The sequence below is a fragment of the Mercenaria mercenaria genome, chromosome 12, assembly GCF_021730395.1.
Source record: "Mercenaria mercenaria strain notata chromosome 12, MADL_Memer_1, whole genome shotgun sequence".
NCBI classification, from domain to species: Eukaryota; Metazoa; Mollusca; class Bivalvia; order Venerida; family Veneridae; genus Mercenaria; species Mercenaria mercenaria.
This window is the reverse complement of record NC_069372.1, coordinates 20,711,231-20,736,204: the sequence shown is the minus strand read 5'-3', so window position 1 is coordinate 20,736,204 and position 24,974 is coordinate 20,711,231. Positions and strand designations below refer to the sequence as shown.

Genomic DNA, 24,974 nt, shown 5'->3' with positions numbered 1-24,974 from the left:
AAAAAATAAGAATAAACAAGAGTGCCAGAATGTCACAATATACGCCCGTCACAGCAAATTTCTTTACTCTAGCTGCTGTATTGCAAATGAATTTTAATTTTGTGGTTGTTTAGTAATCATTGTAAGTCATTTGTTTTCCCAAGTCCACAAAAAAATTCCTTACCAGGTAGAGAGACCTTAAAATACACCTAAAATTTGAAAGTAACATCTATGTTGTACCACAGAAAAGTGGTCTTGGTTTTTCCCTATGGTCAATTATAAAACAAGAGGGCCAAGATGGCCCTAGGTCGCTCACCTGAGAAACACACCATAACACAGCATATTAAACAGAGTAAACATGTTTGACCTAGTGATTTCATGGAAACAATATTCTGACTAATTATCATTAAAATTGGAGCAAAAATATTGAGTATAAGTAAATATTTTCATTGATTTGACCTAGTGACCTAGTTTTTGACTCAAGATGACCCATATTCGAACTTGACCTAGATTTCATCAAGGCTATCATTCTGACCAAATTTCATGAAGATCAATTGAAAAATACAGCCTCTATCGCATACACAAGGTTTTTCTTTGATTTGCCTAGTGACCTACTTTTTGACCCAAGATGACCCATTTTCAAATTTGGCCTAGATTTCATTAAGGTACTCATTTTGACTTAATTTCAGGAAGATCAATTGAAAAACACAGCCTCTATCGCATATACAAGGTTTTCCTTTGATTTGACCTAGTGACCTAGTTTTTGACCTCAGATGACCCATATTCAAATTTGACCTAGATTTCATGAAGATTAATTGAAAAATACAGCCTCTATCACATAGACAATGTTTTTCTTTGATTTGACCTAGTGACCTAGTTTTTGACCCAGATGACCTATTTTCGAACTCGGTCTAGATTTTATCAAGGTTATCATTCTGACCAAAATTCATGAAGATTAATTGAAAAATACAGCCTCTATCGCATATACAAGGTTTTTCTTTGATTTGACCTAGTGACCTAGTTTTTGACCCCAGATGACCCATTTTCGAACTCGGCCTAGATTTCATCAAGATAATCATTCTGACCAAAATTAATGAAGATTAATTGAAAAATACAGCCTCTATCGCATACACAAGGTTTTTCTTTTATTTGACCTAGTGACCTAGTTTTTGACCCCAGATGACCCATATTTAAACTTGGCCTAGATTTCATCAAGGTAATCATTCTGATCAAAGTTCATGAAGCTTAATTGAACAAGAGGACCATGATGGTCCTGAATCGCTCACCTATCCCCACATGACCAAGTGTTGAACTGAGTATGACATCGTTATTTCTATTATTTAACATAGTGACCTAGTTTTTGAGCACATGTGACCTAGATATCATCAAGATAAAAAATTCTGACCAATTTTCATGAAGATCCATTGAAAAATATGGCCTCTAGAGAGGTCACAAGCTTTTTCTATTATTTGACCTAATGACCTAGTTTTTGAAGGCACGTGACCCACTTTTAAACTTGACCTAGATATCATCAAGGTGAACATTCTCACCAATTTTCATGAAGATCTCGTGAAAAATATGGCCTCTAGAGAGGTCACAAGGTTTTTGTATTTTTCGACCTACTGACCTAGTTTTTGACCGCACATGACCCAGTTACGAACCTGACCTAGATATCATCAAGCTGAACATTCTCACCAGTTTTCATGAAGATCCATTGAGAAATATGGCCTTTAGGGAGGTCACAGGTTTTTCTATTTTTAGACCTACTGACCTAGTTTTTGACCCCACGTGACCCAGTTTCGAACCTGACCTAGATATCATCAAGGTGAACATTCTGACCAATATTCATGAAGATCTCATGAAAAATATGGCCTCTAGAGAGGTCACAAGGTTTTTCTATTTTTAGATCTACTGACCTAGTTTTTAACCCCACGTGACCCAGTTTCGAACTTGATCTAGATATCATCAAAGTAAACATTCTGACCAATTTTCCTGAAGATCCATTGAAAAATATGGCCTCTAGAGAGGTCACAAGGTTTTTCTATTTTTAGACCTACTGACCTAGTTTTTGACCCCACGTGACCCAGTTTCGAACTTGACCTAGATATCATCAAGGTGAACATTCTGACCAATTTTCATGAAGATCCATTGAGATATATGGCCTCTAGAGAGGTCACAAGGTTTTTCTATTTTTAGACCTACTGACTTAGTTTTTGATCAAACATGACCCAGTTTCAAACTTGACCTAGATATCATCAAGGTGAACATTCTGACCATAATTCATGAAGATCTCATGAAAAATATGGCCTCTAGAGAGGTCACAAGATTTTTCTATTTTTAGATCTACTGACCTAGTTTTTACCCCATGTGACCCAGTTTCGAACTTGACCTAGATATCATCAAGGTGAACATTCTGACCAATTTTCATGAAGATCCATTGAGAAATATGGCCTCTAGAGAGGTCAAAAGGTTTTTCTTTTTTAAGACCTACTGACCTAGTTTTTGACCCCACGTGACCCAGTTTCAAACTTGACCTAGATATCATCAAGGTGAACATTCTGACCAATATTCATGAAGATCTCATGAAAAATATGGCCTCTAGAGAGGTCACAAGGTTTTTCTATTTTTAGACCTACTGACCTAGTTTTTGATCCCACATGACCCAGTTTCGAACCTGACCTAGATATCATCAAGGTGAACATTCTGACCAATTTTAATGAAGATCTTGTGAAATATATGGCCTCTAGAGAGGTCACAAGGTTTTTCTATTTTTAGACCTACTGACCTAGTTTTTGATGGCACGTGACCCAGTTTCGAACTTGACCTAGATATCATCAAGGTGAACATTCTGACCAACTTTCATAAAGATCACATGAAAAATGTGACCTCTAGAGTGGTCGCAAGCAAAAGTTTACGGACGCACGCACGCACGCACGGACGACGGACGACGGACGCCGCGCGATCACAAAAGCTCACCTTGTCACTTTGTGACAGGTGAGCTAAAAATACAGCCTCTATCGCATACACAAGGTTTTTCTTTGATTTGACCTAGTGACCTAGTTTTAGACCCCAGATGACCCATTTTCAAACTTGGCCTAGATTTCATTAAGGTAATCATTCTGACCAAAATTCATGAAGATCAATTGAAAAATACAGCCTCTATCGCATACACAAGGTTTTTCTTTGATTTGACCTAATGACCTAGTTTTTGACCCCAGATGACCCATTTTCAAACTCAGCCTAGATTTCATCAAGGTTATCATTCTGACCAAATTTCATGAAGATCAGTTGAAAAATACAGCCTCTATCGCATACACAAGCTAGATGTTGACAGACGACAGACAGACGCCGGACATCGAGCGATCACAAAAACTCACCTGAGCATTGCTCAGGTGAGCTAAAAATTACAATAAAAGTTATTTATAGTAACAACTAAGGGAAGTAATCTTAAAAAAAAAAAAAAAAAAAAAAAAAAATATCAAAAAAAATTGTAATCCACACAAAAATCTTTACCGGTAAGTTTGGTCAAAATACACCTCAAAATTGGTGTAGAGCATGTTGTACACAGAAAAGGGGTCTTGATTTTTCCCCGACTAGTTATAAGAATTTAAATTTTAAATTTTTATAGTAACAAAAAAGGGAAGTAATTCAAAGAAAAAAAACTGTGCATGACACTTCCCCATGATGGTGTAAAATTTGGGAAAAAGAAATCAAAATCCCCCACATAAAAAGAAATCTTGGGACAAAGTCTTTCTTATTCTGACCTTTGACCACTAAGGTGCCCTTTTGACCTTAGACCTGGGACCGGGTTCTTGCGCATGACCTTCGTCCGTGGGGTGAACATTTGTGCCAATTTATATCAAAATCCCTCTTGCATGAAGAAATGCCCGGACATGGTTTTCATTCTGTACCCTTTTGCCTCTAAGTGTGACCTTGACCTTAGACTAGGGACCTGTTCTTGCGCAAGTCACCCCCCCCTCATATGGTAAAAAATTGTGACAATTTAAATATCAAACCCCTATGCATGAAGAAAAAAAGCCCCGGACAAAGTTTTTTTTTCTTTTTCCCTTTGACCCCCAAGGGACCTTGCCCTTTAGACCTGGGGACCGGGTTTGCGCAGACACCCCCCCTTTCAGGTGGTGAACATTTGGAAAATTTATATCAAAATCCCTCATGCTAAAGAAGAAATGCTCTGGAAAAATTTTTTCATTTTTGTATCCTTGACCTCTAAGGGGACCTTTGACCTTAACCTGGGACCGGGTTCTTCGCATTTGAACTCCGTCCTGAGGGTGAACAACTGGGCCAAATTTCATCAAAATCCCCCAGCATGTAAAGATATGCTCCGGAAAAAATCTTTCTTCAATTTGACCTTTAACCTCTAAGTGTGACCTGACCTTGACCTAGTTCTTGCGCATGACACCCCCGTCCTGATGGTAAACAATTTGGCCAATTTCATCAAAACCCCTCCAGGCATTAGAAGATAGCTCCAGAAAAGGGTTGGGACGGCCCCCCCGCCCGCCCACCCATCCGCCCGCCAGGGGCGTTCCCATAATACGTCCCGTTTTTCAAACGGGCGTATAAAAATTGAATAATTCTGATATCATTTGTGCTAATTAATACAAAAATAATTCGAAAGAGGGAAGTACATCAGCCATTAAAAGATAGTAAGTAAATAAGTAACGACTTTATTTCTAGAGGCAAGAACTATCAATAGGTTCTAGAAAGTTAAACTACTTGTCTTCCTTTACAGGATTCAACACCCAAGATTTAAAGTCAAACCACACAGCAATAATGAAGACATCGTCATTACGGGGTATTAATTAACACTCAACCCTTTTACCAAAGGGCTCATTACAGCAAATTCAGGGGCCCCCCAAAAAGTTGGGGGCCCAGCATTATTGCGGGAAAATATACAAAAGTTTAGATGACAAAATTTAATGATAAGTCTTTGTTTTTTGTTCCCTCCAAAAGTAAAAATAAATTTTTCTTAAATAAATTACGAACACCAAAAACTCACCTTTCGGACACGCCCTCAAACACAGACGCACTTAAATTTTGAATTATTTTTGCGCACTAAGGTTTTGGGGTTTGTTTATGGGCTTTTGATAGAGGCTGCACGTTTAGGACATTGAATTGTAGTTTTTTGTTACATTGGTGTTAAGGTACCACAATTACGAAATTATTACTTTACAAAAAGACACACCCTTTTGCGGTCGGTTTTCTATGCAGCCGCGGTTGTTAACAGTCCATTTTTCATTAAAAGTCCTCATTGGCCGGTCTTTTAAATAATCCGATAATTTTTCCTTTTGTCCCACGCCCGGGGCCGTTCTAAGTCTTTAACAACCTTCAAAAAACCCTCACTTTCTATGCTGAAATTTCATGGCGCAGCAATTTTTAGTGTCGGAGTAAAATGATCCGCCTATTCTGATTGTCGAGTATATATCGGAATTTTGATTGGTCCGATTTAAGTGACTAGTGCATTTTAAATAAGACAGTCCTCGAAAAACCCAGAAATTGACATTAATATGAATAAAAGCCTTTCCCCGGGCTGGGCGATTTTTTGGGGGAAAATTGACTCGCCCACTAAAATCGGTCGCCCGGCAGGGCGATGTTAATTTATACCCCTCTTACCTCATCAATGCCCTTTTCGCTTTCTCATGGTTTTTTTCATCATCGTTTCCTCTCCTCATCATTTTTGAATTCATCAAACCAAGAAAAAAAAATGAAAAAGGTTTAATCCCTGCATTTATGGGGACATCAAAATTTTAAAAATCCCTCCTTTCTCTCGTTTCTGTAATTTTTAAAGGATTCTAAAGCTAATCAAGTTCCGGGTGGTTTCAAAATGGATAGATTTTTCTCTGTATTGTACAACATCCTGCTTTGAAGATCTTGCACTGTTATACTTTACTTTATTGCTCAGACAAATCCCTCGTTAACATCAAAAATTTGTGAAATTAGTTTCCTTAAAAACAAGAACTGTCCTCAATAGAAGTTGTTGCAAAAGTCAGCCTCCATCTCTCATCATTGTAATGAACTGCAGGAAAAAAGCAAAAAAAAAAATTAAACTTTTAAAAAATTTCAGACAGAACCCCCGGAAAAAATTCCATCACCATAAAAGAGTGGTTGGGGTGGCCCCACCTACAGAAGAAGCCTTTGAACTTGCTGGGGAAACCCTTTAGACAGCCAAATTTAAATAGCTTGTTGGTTTACAATGAAGTTTAGATCAAGTCCATGGGTTTTTTCTTTTTCATCAAACGACGTTCTGTTTTTACTTACAACCTGAAAAATTTTTTTTTACAGTGCACCCGTAAAATATTTTACTTTCTTTTAAAGGGACCACAACAATGTATTTTGATGCGACCAAAAAACTCCCGAATTTAAATACATACTTTGTATCTCAAACAGTCCGTCTTTTGTCGATGGAAAAAAGGGAGACATAAAAAGGGCAGATCCCCTGGTCTTTCCCCACTGGGCCACAAAATTTTTATCAAGGCAAAGACGACACCACGAACAAGTTCATTTGCGTCTACTAGTTTACAGGGTGTGTGGTGTAAAAACGAATTTTTTCACCCGTTAAAAACGTATATAATCAAAAAAGGAATTGAATACATACCTTTTTCAATGTTTGGGCCAGAATTCTTTCCCATTTTAGCAAAATTTGGATCAATTTTTTTTTAGTTTCATGCTTTCTTTTTTTTCAGCCCTTTAACCTTTCTGTTCAAAATCGGAAGTACTTCTGTACCTCTTGGCAAACTATGTCATCAAAAAAGCCCGTGTGAGGAATATTTTAAATGGGGCAGCATCAAAAAAAAGAAGATGACAAATACCCTTTCAAAAAGTATTCCCGAAAATGAAAAATTTAAATCATTCCTTTTCAAAATATTACAAGAACAACAACGTTTTAGAAACTACTTTTAGAAAATTTTTCCGGTGTGTTGTTTGTTTTTTCTTTTTATTCATTGCTCAGACAAATGCCTCGGTTAACACAAGATTGGTGCAATTAATTTCCCTTTAGAACAAAAACTGTCCTCAATAGAAATTTGTTGCAACAAGTCAGCCCCGTCATCGTCCATCACTTAATGAAGCAGGGAAATTAAATAGCTCCTAAAAATCTATCTTTCAAGACAATAGATCACCACTTTAAACTTCAACAATATTTTGGAAAACTTTTTTGGTGGAATCTTTGAATTGTGAATATAAAGTTTAATTTTTAGACGTGTGCTAAATGGCTTCTTCAGATGACACCTTTAAATGTCACTTTTACTGTGTCAGTATACAAGGCCATTCCACACTTGTATTACACACAAGAAATATCTTTATCCAATTTAGACATTTTCCCCTAGTTCCACCGGTGTTGGTGGCATTCACAAAATGAAAAAAGGCCTATTACAAGGAAATGGCAAAACAGAGTGCTCTAACTTTAATAGTACAACTGATGTGATCAAAAACTGAATCAGCATTTTTCACTTTGCACTATTAAAGATGTAATTGTTGGGAAAAAAACGATACTCCTATATTTTGAGATTTGCTTCATGAACGTTTTTGTATCAGTTGGAAAGAAGCAAACTGATGCTATAGGAAATCAGATGAAAAATGAACATAGAACTTTATGCCCATTAAAACCATCCTAATTACGTCAATGGTAACTTATATTACATGACAGCATAATTATCACAGACATACTTTGAAGTCTGTAACATAAGAAAAGGTCATTAAGCAGTCATATATGAATCCCCCTTAGTCACTGCTCAGACAAATGCCTCGGTTAACATCAAGAACTGTTGAAATCAATATCCAAAGGGAAAAAAAAATTTTTTCAAACGGAATTTTTTTACAACAATTTACCCCGTCATCGTCTCTCACAGTAATGAACTTTTTGGGAAAAAATCTCCTCAAGAAGGGCAAATTTGCTATCCCTACCAATAAAAGGGCTACAAGACAACTACAGCTTTTTTTTTTTACCAAAATATTCGGGCGAAATTCGGGCCCCCTTCCCCCCTCAAAATATATTTTTTTTCCCCCCGATGCCCAAAAATTTCCCCCTGAAAATAAAAAAAAAAACCAAAACAATTTAAAACATAATTCACTAGTTTTTTTATTTATTTTTATATAGAAAACAGTTCACCGCGTATCTCGCGTTTTGTTTACACGACACCGGTTGGGGTAACTTCCCCTGAAAAATCGAATCATCGAAGGCTTTATTATTTTCACAACAAGCTGTTGAATGTTAGTCTGTAAATGATTTTTCATTCTATTTGTTTGGCCGGGGGTGTTGATTTTCCATCTTCAGTCAGTCAGGGTTGATTTTAGCTTTGGGAAAGGGGCTAGTCCAATGCATACATTGTTTTTTTTCAGTTTGTTTTTTATTGTGAAGGGCAAATGTAACAGTGACTGCAAAATTCAGACTTTGCGAAAAAAAAAACGCCATCACCCATTTTTTTTAAGAAAGGGACCTAATGTCTGTGTAATTTTGGGAGTCAATGGGTGTCTTACCTCCACATTTGAAAAAATTTTTTTGGTTATCGGTATTGTTCTTTCATTTGTTATATGTCATGTAGGCTCTTTGGGCCCCGAATTTTTCAAAAACTTAATCTGTAGTTTATTTTAACACAAAGAAAATTCCCCTTTTCTTTTTTTACGCGAAATTTTTTCCCCCTCCAAAGGGCACCACCCCCTTCCCCCCAAAAAGAAAAAAACATGTATTTCAACGGAAGTTTGAATTGTGTTTAGAGAATTGCTGTACCTTTCGAGCACAAGTTTTCTTCCATTTTCGTTCCTGTTGAAAGTCAGCTGCAAGCCACTGCATCTCCTCCAGCAGATAGTCCCAATGGGCCTTTGGTCTGGGAGGTTCCTGCACCTTCGGCAGGCGGCGTGATGACCACATTCCATCCTTTCTCAACTCAGCAACACGACTCATCACCTGGGCTTCCTACAATAGATTTCAGAAAAGTTTAAACAATTTTTTTTTAGCGAAAGCTTAAAGCAACCTTTTTAACAAATTTTTGGTTCCCCCATATATAGCACATTAAAATGTTTTTCAAAAGAAACATTTCAAACTCTTGATTAGAAAAAATATTCTAGGAAATATACTTTATAAAAAATTTAGATGAAGTAAATTTGTCACAATTTCATTAACAGCACTTGAAAAGAACAGTTCTAGTACTGGAGACTGAAAATTGTCCTTGATAATCTTGCCACAAGGTAATTGTAAATGACAGAATGAGTCAAGTGGCAAATTGGATAATTAATGAACTAAAATTAACATGAAAGTCTTTAGGAGAAGTAGCATCTCATATGTCAAATGTTAGAAGTTAAAACTGTTTCAAAACAGAAAGCCTGAAAACCTTTTGCTCAAAAACGCTGACCAAACTCTGAAAACTGCAATAACTCGCAGTAAATCCATTCAGTATCAGCATGTGATAAATTTCTTCTAACACTAACATTCCAACAGACGTGTTTTAACACTGACACAAAAAAAATCTAATTAAACAGGTTTATAGTTTCTCACTGCCCTTTCCCTAGTTCTAGTTATGCAAGCAAAAACTACAAAAACTTTTATCAGGGCTCATCCATAAGGACTGCCCTATTGACTGGGGCATGTAAAAGTGGAATGCTTGCAGGCAAAAATTCCTACTCAGTTGCCTGTCAGGAAAGTAAAATATATGAAAGATCCCAAGAAATATTTCTGAGAAAATCATGTGTTACTGCTTTGTTACTGTTACATTTGGGCAAAAATTGAGTTTGGAGTGAAAAATAGTTGAAGCTGCCCTATGGGCAAGTGCTCTAAAGAGTTAGTTAAGCCCTGTATAGTTTCAATCTGTCACAATTTCATTAACAGCACTTGAAAAGAACAGTTCTAGTACTGGAGACTGAAAATTGTCCTTGATAATCTTGCCACTAGGTAATTGTAAATGACAGAATGTCAAACACAGAATGAGTCAAGTGGCATCAAATGCTGCATCACATACGGCACCAGAGCAAGATTTTATTCAATATCTGCTAGCTAACTGAATACCTGTTTAGCTCGTTCCACAATGGCTTCTTGAGAAGAGATGCCCTTGATCATGGTACCATCATAGCTTGCCTGTTTATTAGTGCCTGGGGAACCAGAGCCAATCTTTTTCACAGACCCAGACCTGTAAAGTAAATAATATTTGCAACTTTGACAAATACTTAAGTCTCTGCCAACAGCTTGAACAACAAAATTTTAGTTTGTATTGAGAGAAGACTTGAACATTCGAGTCTGACTTTGAAGATGACCAATGGTTGGTCAAGTGTAACACTATTTATAACTGGAACCCGATATAGCTGTGTATCTTAATAGAATACTTTTTTTTTCATCTATAACTATTTAAAATCAAAAGCTTTAAATTAAACATAGCACTGGAAGTTGCTAAATAATTTGTCTGGTAATTCTTTTACTAATCAGCATACTAAAATAAAATTCAACAGGTTTAAATTAATGTCTTACAAAGTAGTTGATGAAATAGTCTGTAGCCTCGAGTCCGAGACAGACCTGTGCAGTCCTTGAGAAACAGGAAGTGTTGAACTTGCAGTAGTTCCTGTAAATAAAGTCCAGCATGAAAACGTGTTTGCTAATCAACTGGTTACTACAATATTCATCAACCAATCAGCATTAAAATTAAAGGTCCTGCCATGATACACTTTTACCTCTAAAAACAGCACTATTAGCAAGACAACCTTTCCAACATTTAAATAAGCATATAAAATACAGAAAACTAATGAAGTCGTTATTAAAATAATCATGAAACATACACAAGAATAGAATTAATGCATCCCATAATAGTTAAGCATCTGCATACTTCATATCCTTGAAAGCCTTATTATGTATTCAATACTGAGTAATAAACAAATCAAATGTTATGCATGCAAAGAAAAAAAGCAACAAGAAGGTACGCAAAAATCTTGGAGACAATGTGCTCTACAGAAGGTCCAGCAAGCTACAAAACAGGGGTTTCATTAAGGGCTGTATGGCCAGGATTCCTCCCTGCTATAGTGGTCGGAAGCCCGACTACTTTTCTTGTAGCAAATAAAATTCTGGTCTTTTGGGACGACCCCCAAACCCATATCTACTCTGCAAATTCTACCTTCTACTTCATTAATCAATGAAACCCCTGCGAAACATTTTAAACTAAGCAGTTGTGTCTTTAAAGAAAATTGTTATTGCGACCACTATATATCAGACTTATCAAGTACATGTTCCCAAATACAAGGATATATCGGGAACTAGTTGGCACAGAGCTCAGGGATAGCTCGAGACAATGACAGAAGTTTTAAGCTCAATGCAGACTGAGTGAATCAATGCCACTTTAACTTGGTCTTAAACTGTTGGTGAACTTGGTGAAAGTCCTAACATACTCAGTTCAGCCCGCTATACGGAAAACTTCATCTAAACAATCTGATAGCACAACTTTTATTTTCTTAAAATCATCTGCCAATTTCTCCCTACATCACACAACTTGCTTAATGTAACTAAAAAATATGAAGGGAAATTAATCATAAAAGAAATACGTTATTATTAACAAAAGACATCTTTTAAAAGTCTCCGAGTAAACTGACTGACAAACTTCCGAGTATTTTCTAGCCATTGTCAATTTTACCTATTTGAGTGGCAACTTATTTTCGATACAAGACTGATATAAAGGTAAAAATAATGATGCACAACACAAACTCAACTAGGGTGTGTAAAATCACTATTTCAATGAACCAAAGTATAAAGCACTACAGAGAAAGAAAAAAGCCACACTTGCACAATACCATGGTCTACCTATATATTTTGTTGGTTCATGTACAGTAACTGGGGATAACAATGTTGCTTCCTGTGGTATTTCGTAGGGTGGCTCAAACTTTATTCCAGGTAAAATGCCCAAATCTGATATATTACATTAAATTGTTATTTCAACAATCTTGTAATTCAATCAAGAAATTTTGCAAAAACATCTGAAAATTAGTCTCAAACAAGTTGATCTTATAATCGTACATTGCAAAATATGAAAATCTTAAATATTTGTTCTCTCTGTTTAAACAAGGAATGGGTTACACTTTTCTCTCTTGCACCCAATTATCAGACTTTGTTCAGTTTTTTCCCTCCAATTCTTCTTCAGAAAATGTGCAAGAACACCACACTTGCCAGTTATTTTTAGTTCATTACATTTTGAACATCGTAACTGAAATTTTAATTTACAAAAACTTTTGTTTCCTCAATTTTCTACACTTGTACATAAAAATAATTATAAATTAGTAAATATTACCAACCTTCCGTTCCCAAGGAAGTAACAGATGCCGACCCAGCAGATGAAACTTTAACCTACAGAAGAAAAAACATCTGTATTACCAAATACATTATTTTCACAAACCACATAACCTTAAAAGCCAAACAAATTTAGACAGACAAAGTAGGAAAACTACGACAATTTTAATACCATTTTTATCTACTATGCATTAAATTCCAGAAATGTATCACAATGTCCGAGCGACAAAATTAAAGGAAAATAACATCAAATGTCTATTTATATGTATTACCTCATCAGTTACTTTGCCCTCTTTCAGATAAATGACCGGATTCTCATCTTCATCATCACTGTCGAGGCGACCGGACTTGAGGAAATGTACAAGCTGGGGAGTGGGACGTTTCCGCCAACCGTAATAGTCCATCAATCCACCACCATTTTGAAGAAAGAAACACTCGGTCAAATGATCAAAGTAGCTTTCTTTCAGTTCCAGCATCTGTGTAAGCTTCTCATCCTAAAAAGTTAACATCGGTTACTTCGCATTTTCCATTATTAAACAAAGACTCTTAAAACAAAGGCAATCTAAAGCACCTACCATCATCTGATCACAAAGATACAAAAATTCAGACACTAATAAATCAAAAGTGCTTGGGTGGATTTGGCTAGTTATCGAACTTGGCTAAGGTCTTATGGCCAAACGCATCTTGTTCAAGTTTAGTGAAGATCGGATGAGAAATGTTGGATTTAGAGAGCGGACAAGAGTAAAACTGTCAATTTTTCGATAATTCAAGGCCGTAACTCCAAAATGCCTAAACCGATTTGGCTAGTTATCAAACTTGGCCGAGGTCTCGTGGTCAAACACATTTTGTTCAAGTTTGGTGAAGATCGGATGAGAAATGTTCGATTTAGAGTGCGACAAGAGTAAAACTGCCATTTTTTCCGATAATTCAAGGGCCGTAACTCCAAAATGCCTGGACCCATTTGGCTAGTTATCGAACTTGGCCGAGGTCTAATGGTCAAACACATTTTGTTCAAGTTTTGTGAAGATCGGATGAGAAATGTTTAAATTAGAGTGCGGACAAGAGTAAAAAGGCCGATTTTTGGTAACTCAAGGGCCATAACTCCAAGACGCCTGAACCGATTTGGCTAGTTATCAAACTTGGCTGAGCTCTTATGGTCAAACACATTTTATTCAAGTTTGGTGAAAATTGGATGAGAAATGTTCGACTCAGAGTGCGGACAAGCTTTGTGACAGACACACACACAGACAGACACACACACAGACTGGAGTAAATCAATATGTCTCCCACACCACTGTGTGGTGGGAGACATAACTATACAATGAATCTGTAAGTACTTTCAACTCTGGCTGGCATCTATTCAACAGTTCAATTTCCTTGCAATTATTTTTAGATTTCTACAGAACTGGGGCAACATGGCCTTGCACAAACTACTCCGAACTTGTGAAACAAACCATACCAGTACAAGGTTCCTGGTCTGTCCAATCTCCTCCGTGGCTGCTGGAACCTCCTCGACCTTGATCTTCTTCTTAGGTGATGGTCCAGTTGACATGACTATACCAAACCCTCCTTGGCTTGACATGCTGCCACTGTATCCAGGCCTATTTGGTGTGGCCATCGGATTATTCTGCAAAACAAATTAACCTAATAAAGCTTTTTCTAGGTAAAAACCAGTCGTTTTACAAAGACATGCTAGACTACTCCAGTAAATATAGCCTGGGAAGCCGCTGATAATATTTGTGCTTTGTTAGAAGAAATTATACATAATATCTATGCAATAAAGATCCCATTTAATTTGCGCTAATTAGTGTTAACTGGCATTCATCGAGTTACTGATATTATCAACGCCTGGGGAAATCTGAAGGAGTTTCCATGTCACTACTGATTATCGATTTTCTATAATTAGCCTAATTAACATGTGATCATATTTGCACTTGTCTGAAACGAAAACGAGGCAATACTGCCGAAAATTCTGCAATTTTAGTAGATCACTAGGTCTACATTTATATAACATCTTGATAGCTAAGATGCAAACTTAAGTTTATACTGACATATTTAAAAGTTTTTACAACTTGCTGGAAAAGCTATGGGAGGTACAAACTGGTATTTGTCTATGGCCCGGAAATGTTCGGGAATCTTTAGAAGTACACTATTCCGATCTGACTTTTCCGTGAGAATTCCGTTTCTATTTTTAGCCATAGATTATTGCTTTCAGAAGTTATCGTTCTTTATCAAACACCCATATATTTCGGGTGTAATCAACTAATCATAGATGACGCTGCGGTCTGAAAACAGGTTTCCCCAGGCTGTCAATTTGCAGGTAGAAAAAAGTTAAGAAACTGTCAGACTGGATTCCCTGGCTACAGTAAATAACTAGATGAAAGTTAATGAAGTGCATCCTCAATAAACTATACCTTACACAAAGAAGAACTGTCTCTTCTGTTCTTGCAGAGTGCTTTATGTATTTAGTTTACTCAAGATCACACATTGTATAGGGCAAGTTATTGGTGATATTATTCGCCTGTTGGTTTTTTTTTAAATATACTGAAAAGAGACCGACTGACTAAAAGTTTCATAGCAGATAAATTTGTGAATACACATCAATTCAGGAAGGGCCTAATTATCCACTTGTGGTTTTGTGGTATTGTGGTATAGCTCTATTATACCTGTAATATCAGAGAAAGAGTTATGAAGAGCAAGAAGAAAATTGAGCCTCTAGAATAAAAAAAAGAAGGTTTTCTATGATTTGACCTGGTAACCTAGTTTCTGACCTCAAGATAACACAGTTTTGAATCTATCTAGATTTTATAGAGAAAAACATTCTGACAAAGTTCTATGAAGATAAAGTAAAAATTGTAGGGTTTTCTAGCTCGACACAATGACCTAGTTTTGGACCTCTGGTAATCCAATATTGAACTCGTCCTGTATTTCATGGAGAAAAACATTCTAAGATTATGATAATCAAGTAGAGAATGTGGACTTTACCATGATTTGTTCTAGTTACCTAGTTTAAGACCTAGTTCATAGACAAAAAATTGTAAGTCGAGGTAGAAAACAAACGCAGACACAGGGTGCCCACAAAAACATAATTCTTACTGGATTTTGCAATAAAATACTGCAATGAAATATTTTGGATGGCTGCATGTTTTTTTCTTTACTGCTGTCCGCTGGATAGGAACCCTTTGTGTAAAATCTGAAGAGTTTAAACGAAAAAGCAGAGACAGGATTTCAGCAAAACTATCAAGTAGCGTGGGCATAATAAACTTACCAATACAGCAGACAAAGGCTAAATGATTGCCCAGGACGTCAGCAACCAGCACTTGTTTATCTGCTGAACTCATCTGTACTTCCTGTAAATAGAAAAATAATAGCACTGTCACCCCTGATATACTTCTGTTAATGATATATTACAGTACACATTAAATTCATCAGGTTCAAATAGATAGTACAGAATCAATGTATAAATTAATATGCCAGATGAATACTTAATTTATTTTCTTAGACTGCAAACTGAATGTAGAATGCCAAATACTTTAAAGCCTGGCACTTGAGTGTGCTTGCTTTCCTTTATTTAGTTTATCAACTTATCTTATTTCTATTCATAAATCAAACACTGGTCATTACCAGCTGTCTTTCATCTGGTCTGGTATATAGCCCGACAAGTGTAGGATGCAGAAATCTGCAAATTTATTGGGCTACCAACATTTTGTCTGTAATCCCCACCACTTTAGTTTGTTAGGTACTACTGCTTCTTGCTTGTATTCCAGTTTGAAGAACTAAATTAATAGTTTCCAAATTATAGCCACAACATGTTCTTACAGATTTGTTCACTAAATTAGCAATAATCATCCTCATGGTTTCAGAAATCTTCAAATTTATTGGCAGCCCATTGGGCTACCAATATTTTTGTGTGGTAGCCCGAACATTTTAGTTTATTAGGCGGGCAATGACCGTTTTGGTTTATTTGCTAAGTGCTTGTATACTGCTGTCTACAGTTGGTATGGAATGCTTAAATTAATACTGGGTTTCATAATTCTAGCCATATGCATATGTTCTTATAGATTTTGTTTTCTAAAATAGCAATTATCATTACTCATTTTTTTAATAAGCAGTTTAATAGAAGGACTAAATCCTAGTAAATAACGTCTCTCACTTTCTTGACAATGGCGTTCGCTTATCCGAATTTATGTTTGTCCGAAATCCTGTATAGTTTCTAACATGAACTTGCCGATTTTTGCATTCTGTGCAAGTATTTAAATTGAAATGCATAAACTCGATGTAAGCACTAAACTGCCTCATAATCAAATGTCACTGATCCCTGTATATCCTCTCAAAACTCGATAAATATTGAGGTCGCAAAAACGAAAGTACACTTTGGCAGGTGGCGGTAAACTGACGTTATTTTAAGACTGCTTTACATATTGTTTAGAACACTACGGATCAGCGACTTGGATGCTATTGGATCAGTCTAAAACTCGCATGCACATGTAAACATTTGCCTCTGGGTACGATTAAACAAGGGGTAGTTGTTTACCGACTGTGACAAATAGGTTGTAAGATAATTAATGCCTCTGGTGTGTATCGCCGATACACAAAGAGATTGTAGATAACTGTCAAAATTATGCATGGAAACTAGAGTATTGATTTCAGGGCTACTCGATATAGGGTTTCAAGGTAGCCCAGCAGGCACGCTCTGAAAAAATTTAGTAGCAGACAAAATTTTCTGGTAGCCCCAGGGCTCCGGACATGGGATTTCTGAAACCCTGACTCTTCATTTTTTCTCCTGGAATTTTTTACTGGAGTTGACTAGTTTATCTGCGAACTTCTCAAAATGACAGTATCATCTGATTTGTAAGAAAATATGTCAGCCAATTTTCATTTACAAATTCCTCACACTACCAAATGCAATCCATCTTATCATTTAAAATTGCTTAATATTTCTAATTCTAAACACCTGTTAGGCGTAGTTTCATAAAAGGACTAAAATCGAATAAATAACACCTCTCACTTTCTTCTCACCAAGTAGTCTCATCTCAGAATATGTTTTGCTGATTTTTGCTTAATAACGGTTGACTTTACATGCTTTATAAGTATTTTAATTTAGAAGCATCAACTTGATGTAAACGCTAAACTGCCATAAGATCAAATGTCTGTGATCCAATGTATTTCTGCTCAAAATTTCATTAATACTGATGCAACTGTACTGAATGTACATTTATTCCGGTGGCAGTAAAATGACAGCAATCTGGTTTGCATGCTGTTTTGAACAGTGGTTCCAAGATTTTAAAATGCACATGTTTTTGTAAACACATGCCTAAAGGCTAGCTTGGCAAGTTGCCGCTGTTGATAATTTGTGCTTTGTCACAAGAAATAATACCTAATATCTATGCATTTAAGATTCCTTTAAATATTCGCTAATTAGTGTTAATCGGCAGTAATCAAGTTTCTGCAGGCCTCGATCTTAACCTACTTTTGCTGGTAGCCAGCAGGGCTACCAACTTGTGAAATCAAGTAGCCCGACCAGGTTTCTGGTAGTCCAGTTTTGGAAAAGAGAAAAATATATTACAGTCTTCACCTTAATTTTTTTTCAGCAATTGTCCTTTCGGGCAAGTAAATTAAGAAAACCATTTGCCAGAAAACGTTTTTAATTGCTCGAAATCATTTTGTTTATAAATATGATATATTTTAGTTTATGCTTGATTCAACATTCAGTTATTTAAATGGTAGGCAACAAACCTACCCACACCATCCATGTGCAGGCTAAGCCAACGTAAGTGGATAACCATGTTACAATATTCAAGTAACTAGCAGACAGAAATTATGGGAGAAAACTGTAGAAAAAAGTAAGACCTATACCAGTATCTAGTTATATGCCAGGCGTGGGGTTCAAATTTGCACTACCCTTCTAAAATTTACTTTTTTAGCCAGGGCCTTTAAAATATAGTGTAGCTGTTCAAATTTAACTGCAATAATGGATCAGCCTGGTAAGCCCCCCTTCGCCTCCCCCCCCCCAAAAAATGTTGTGTTTCTGGTGGCATGGCCAAAATAAAGTAGGGTCGGTATTTGTTTTTTGTTTTTTTGCATTATGATCAAGTAAATGTAGCCTATTATCACAGTCCAGGGCGACGTGGACACAATAATCATCATCAACCCACCCGTGTTTAAAGCGAAAAAAAAAACATTAACAATTATCGGTAATTATTCTGTTGATAACCAAGTAATTGGCCTTGTTTTCATCATCAGTTAAAACCCCCTCAAAGAGCTAAAAGAAGTGCGTCGGTATCATGGCATCTAAAGTGGAGATCAAAGGGGTTTAGTTGCCCGAAATTGTCATGGCATTACGTCATCTTTTCGCGCCATGTGACACATCACTGTCTGATCGTACGGCCTCGGTTCTTTAAATTGCTGAGAAGAAATCAGTAAAAAAGTATCTTCTTTAATCTTTTTTAAAAGCGAATGCGCAATATCCCGAATAAACTGACATGTAAATGTGTCAAACCGTGAACTATCATAGTGGATATCCTACCTCTGTGACCTATTTGCCCTCAAGGAATTTACATTATTGTTTGAAAAGAATATCTGACATAGTGTCGAGTCAAAAAAGACATGTACAAAGATTCGTTTACATATTAAACTTATTAAAAACCACAGCGACATCATACTGCTTTATTTTAAAACAATCGTGGTTTTTATTTACGTTCACGAGGTCCCCATAACCTATTCATCCGCACTTGCAGAAATCTGTTTGCCAAAAATCGTTTTACTCGATGTATTTGAATTGCTGCCGCTTTTTCATTATTTAAGATTTTTTAATTCTGTTTTTTGTACTTTCTTGTCAAAAGTCCGAATTTTATGACCATAGTTTGTATTATTTATTTACTTTTAGAAATAAATAAATAATTAAGATCGCGTTGTTTGAAATTTTACAAATAATTGTATGAAACTTCGATCGTTTTTATAGAATTTTGCCAAAATTTCTGTCGACATCTTATTAAAATCGTTATAGAATTCAAACTGTATTATTTCTAAAGCGGTGCTGAAAATTTGAAGCAATTATATTAAAAAATGAATGCATTACAAGCGTTTTTTGTGTACGTGTCGATAAACATTTAAGTAACGGCGATACGATAGGTCGCACGTGCTCGTGGAATGGAAATTACTGGCATGACGTTTTGATATCTTTATGATTCGCGGGTAAATTCCAGTCAATCCAGGTAATTTTTAGGGATGTAATTTCTGAATTTTGTAAAGTTACTTTATATATTGCAAATCTGAAGTCATCAATTCATGCATAAATATACGAAAGCTAGTATTTAGGATGTACATTTCAGATTCACGAAGTTCTTTTTGTAATTATTGTGAAAATTAAGGGATTTAAATTTCGGAAAAATGGCTGACCGGTGTTATGCGGACTGAAAATATCGTTGTCACATCAGATAAATCGGTGAAATTTCACGCTTTTATTATTAACATGTTTGAAAACTTAGTAGCCCGACGGACTACCCAGCTTGGGAAATTCGGTAGTCCGTCTGAAAAACTAGTAGCCTCGGGCTACCGTCAAGATCGAGGCCTGTTCTGATATTATCAACACCTAGAGAAATCTGAACTAGTTTCCATGTCACTACTGAATATTGATTATCTGTAAAGAGCCTAACATGCGATTATATTTGCGCGTTTGCTATGAAAAGACAATGCCACCAAATATTGAGCAATTTTCATAGATCTCTAGGTCTGCATTATTATAACACCTTACAACGGATAGCTATGACTCACATCAAAGTTTATTCCGACATATTGAAAAATTGTTACAACTTGCTGGAAAAGATTTTGGAGGTACAAAGTAAAACTGATATAAATTTGTCTATGGATCGGAAATGTTCTGAAACACAATTCCAATAGATCTGTCTTTTCCATGAGGATTCAATTTCTAATTTTAGCAATGGATTATTGCTTTCAGAAGTAGTTGTTCTTTTATTATTTCAGGTTAGCCTGGTACGCCGCAGATAATTTGTGCTTGGCCAGAAAAAATCCTATCTAATATCTTATATCTATACACTAAAGAACCCACTAATTTTGCGCTAATCAGTAATCACCGCGTTCTTGACATAATCCACGCCTGGGGAAACTGGACGGAGTTTCCTTGTTACCATTGATTATTAATTTTATATAATTAGAACGTGGTCAAATTTGCGCATTTGACATGAAACGCAGCAATGATGCGAGTATTCAATAATTTTCATAGACCAGTGCACTAGGTCTGAATTAATTGAGTTTACCTCACAATTTGATAACTATGACACATTCAAGTTCATTCTAAAAAAAATGTAACCACTTGCTGGAAAAGCTATCATAGCTATGGGAGGTACAAACTGGCATTTATTAGCCAAGTGTATGGACCCGATATGTTAAGAAACCTTAAGTACACGATACCAATCCGTCCGAATTCAGTTTCTATTTTTAGCAATGGATTATCGATTTCAAAAGATATTGTTCTAATTTACACCAGTACATTTTGTGTAAAATAGATTGCACTGCAGTCGGAAAATAGGGTTTCCTAAGGCTATCATTTTGCAGATAGAAAAAAAGTACTGTCAGACTGGATTTCAAGGCTACCTGCAGGCACGATTACACAAGGTAAATCTTTGTAAAGCCTCCCATGTACATCACTTGCTAAAGAGATAATCAACAATGTTCAAAATTCAAGCTTCAATGTGGCCTCCATAAAGAGCAAGTTCTTGATACGAACTACTGGACATGATATTGATAGTGGCTATTAGACTGAGCTCTGAAAAATTTTAATTATACTCTTACAGGTTTTACGTTTATTAAATATGATGATCACAAGCTATGTTGGTATAGTTGACGATTTTCGATAACAAATAAATATTAATTTGATTTGTAACGCTCTTAACTTAAGTTTTATTCCAGATTCTATGTAAAAACGAGTGACGAAGTGTTTTTTGTCTGCACCCCACCCACATTATAAACATGCATATTTTATCAGTTCTCGTTTCTGTTTGAAATTCTTGAAATTCAAGGCGATATGCAATAATGAGCATAGGATTTAGATTTCAACTTGCATTTATTTTTAATACTCGTCTCATGACATCGAACCATTCTTCATAAACACGCGAATTATCTCTCCGGCACTTTGGCTGCGCGGCTACATGCGCCATTTTCCTTTCAAGCAAAATCTAACAGAAACTTTATTTCGCTCTTCTTGCTTTAATTACTGAACATCCAAAATTAAAAATGTAATATCCTTTAAAATCAACACTGCTTCTTTACTTAAGAACACCACAAACGTACAAGCATGCGTTTCCGGCTGTTATTTTTGCGCACAAAGATTTGCAAAATTTGAGGCAAGGGCGTCTCTGTATATGGCTTCCAAAGGAATTTTATTGGGATGCGCACGCCTATTTTCGAATCACATGATCGCCATTTGATTAGTCAGCTATTTTTAGTACATTGTAACGTCATATTTCTGGTTTTAGGCCACTAAATTTATAAGCGTTGGGTCATAGACACGTACGACACAAAGGAAGATTCTTTAACATTGATAGAAACCTTAGAACTTGTAATTTGTGTAATCAAAATGCTTTGGGTGATGAGTTTCATTATCTTTTTAAATGTAATCATTTTACAGTTGAAAGAAAGAAATATTTACAGGAGTACTATTATAAAAATCCAAATGCTGTTAAATTTTCACAGTTAATGAACAGCACCGACAAAGTAGTATTAGTAAAACTGTCAATCTTTTGTAAACATATTATGTCCATATGCAAGTAACTTCTTTCAGTTCTCTCATTCTCCGTTTATATTACACACTTGTGTACACATATATATATAAAGGGGAAAGTTTGTTTGTTTGAGTGTGTAGGTGGGATGTCTCTTGCGTGCGAGCACCGGGTGCGGTATTTTCACAAGTGGCTTAGCTGCGAGTGGGGATGCGGGATGTGGTGCTTGTGGGTAGGGATATTTGGGTCTCACATGTACAGCAGGCAAACTTCCTTTCCTTTTATTGCATGTTTTGTCTAAATTGTCTATTTCAGTGAAAATTGCTTCGTCCTTTAGTTTTTTGTTTGTGAAAGTTACTGGCAATACACCATCCTATTTTCCAAACTTTCACTGAAAACATGCAATAATCAACAATAATTCTTGCTGTCACACTCATTTATCATGCCATCATTGTTGTTTTTTGCCATTTTCATTATTTTGTTACTGTTTAACATTTCATGTTGTTGTTGTCAGATGCCCTTAACGGGCCTTGACTTTACCAATAAACTTTGAAACTTTGAAACTTTTGACAGTACGCATGGTATAACTTGGTATAACTTGCAGGGCCTTCTCAAATAACATAGAATTTTTCTCTAGCTTTTATATATTTTAATGAAGCAAAACAAGAAATATACCATCATAATTTGCAATCTTTCTACTAAACTGTCTTATCATCTATGCGAGTCGATGACGACATTACATGCACTAAAACAGTAATACCCACTTAGTTTAAATGTTGTTTTCTTCCGCCTCCCACGTCGGAATGACGCCATACTCTAGGTGCATGTCGCTGTAATTTGTTGCTGCACTTTTACGTATTTTTGGGCAAACAAGTATACTATTAGTGCGAACATTAGCGATCGAATTCAAATCACGACAGATCAAAAAAGCGACTGCGCCAGTAATGCGTAGCTATGGTAATAAAAATAGTCGACGCCCTTCGCCTATCAGCAAAAATGTTACAAAAATAAATGACCAAGTAACAGAAAGATTGCATGCGAATTACAACGATATATTTCACATTGCTATTTACACAATATGCGACATTTGACAGCAAAAGTCAACGTTATTTTTGAACAGCCCTCGTATATCCTGTACCAAAGAGCTATAAAAATAAATAGATTGGCAACTTGAAAGGCATATAGAGCAAATCTCGCCAACCTCCCGTGACAAAAAATCGAGATCTCGTTTACCGGAAGTGGCGCTTTCTCCACGCGCCATTTTGTATGCGAAAGCAATTATTCATCGGTAAAATAATTATCACCGTATGACCACGCTTCTTTCGATGACAAAAAAACGTGTACTTTGTGTCTTATGACCATTTCACATTAAGCTAATTTTGTTTTAGAAGCTAACATGTATTCTAAATGTAGTTTTAAAGGTACAAATTGTAACTCCATGCTCGCCGATGTTTGTTTTTAGTAAGATAACGCCGAATCACGCTCTAACACGAGCTCACGCGAGATTACAGCCAGTTGCCATTCTGTGTATTTTATACTTCTTTGCCTGTACATAACAAATGGAGCCTGGCCAACCCTGACTGGAAAGCGTCGAAGATCTGGGCTTCGGTACATGCTCTAGCTGGTAGTTGGTTCCAAAGGCCGAGTATTATGTATTTATGCTTGATAACGATCTATTCGCCAATGCAGGCACAGTGTAACATAGCTACGTAGTGTACGGACTGCCAGTATGTCACAAGATTTTGGAGCCGAAAGTTAAAGAAAATTTACATCTATCTTCTATACAATTTTCATAGAGTATAAGCCAAACAGCTAATCAGAATGATGAGCCCATTGCAAAGTAGGTCATCGTAAACGACCGATGAGACATAAACGTACGATGACATAAGCTGTACTATATTTTTAATTCATTTATAAATTTTGAAATAGACTATATCCAGGGCTTGATTAAATGTGTATACATTTAACATTAGTTCCCCGCCATTCTGTAGTCTTTTGCTGTTAAACATTCGTATAGTATCATTAAAAGTATATTCACTTTACTGTGCTATTTCTCTTTATTGAGATTTTACATTTAGTGTCTTACGAAACACAACACAGCACAGAACATGAGCCACTAAAGACAAAGTACTGAGAAGGTAGCCCCCACAGGGGTTCTTTGTATCCCTTAAAAAGAGCATGTTCTAATCTGGCCCCATGAGCACAATTTTCGACCGAGCCAGGCCAGCGGAGGCCAGAGTTTCCAATGTTCGAATGATTTAAAGAAACTGACACCAAGAATGTTGCGTTTGGACCCGTTTTATTTTCTCATTCAGTAAATCAAAAATGTCTGCCATACCTAAAATTTTACTTTTTGGGAGTATGTCTGATTCAAAATATTAAGAGTTACCAATATTGATTACAGAGGGATAGGGTAAAACTATTGCCATTTATCTGTAGAATGGATCGATTGAATTGTACCTTATCTCCATATACATGTATTTACTACCTGTTAATTGATTTATAAAGTAGCAGCACATCACTACGAACTACGAGGATATTCTTACATAAACTGGTACATTAAAGTATGTGTGATAAAGATCAGCCATCACTTTGACATTTGTCGGTTTGACTTGCAGTGACTTTTAAATACAAATAAACATGTTGCAGTTTTATCATGAAACGTTTGAAGTATGAGCAGTCTACAGTCGTTATACATTTAAGTACATAGTCTTTCTGGAAATGACATATGGATATTTGTATATGTTAAGTTTCCGCAAAATCTGGCCTGGCCCGATGAGCCCAATGTTTGAGAAGGCCGAGGCAGATCAGGCCACGCCCTGGTCAGACTAGGTCAGTCCAGAGATTAGAACATGCCCTTAAAAGGACTGTTTTGGAGGAGAAGATGCTGTACACATGCACTGGTAAAATCCTCTGTACGGTCTTCACATCTGTGCCACGCAGAAGTGTCCCTCGAGTATGTCTTCTGCAGCCGGTCATTGTTTCTC

At 36.3% G+C, this 24,974-nt stretch overlaps 1 protein-coding gene across 1 annotated transcript in view; it reads right to left on the bottom strand.

Moving 5' to 3' along the window:
- The window catches only part of LOC123533171 (helicase domino-like), a 91,044-nt gene extending 69,362 nt beyond the window's left edge, over positions 1-21,682 (bottom strand). The window contains exons 1-11 of the mRNA XM_053520468.1: positions 21,560-21,682; positions 15,519-15,600; positions 13,710-13,877; positions 12,523-12,744; positions 12,256-12,307; positions 11,768-11,872; positions 10,451-10,541; positions 9,995-10,115; positions 8,723-8,908; positions 7,663-7,670; positions 5,611-5,629 (exon numbers count right to left, since the gene is read on the bottom strand). Of these exons, the coding sequence (XP_053376443.1) occupies positions 5,611-5,629; positions 7,663-7,670; positions 8,723-8,908; positions 9,995-10,115; positions 10,451-10,541; positions 11,768-11,872; positions 12,256-12,307; positions 12,523-12,744; positions 13,710-13,868 (963 nt within the window). The 5' untranslated portion in view covers positions 13,869-13,877; positions 15,519-15,600; positions 21,560-21,682. The remainder of the gene's footprint in view (positions 1-5,610; positions 5,630-7,662; positions 7,671-8,722; positions 8,909-9,994; positions 10,116-10,450; positions 10,542-11,767; positions 11,873-12,255; positions 12,308-12,522; positions 12,745-13,709; positions 13,878-15,518; positions 15,601-21,559) is intronic.
- Between the last annotated feature and the right edge of the window lie 3,292 nt (positions 21,683-24,974).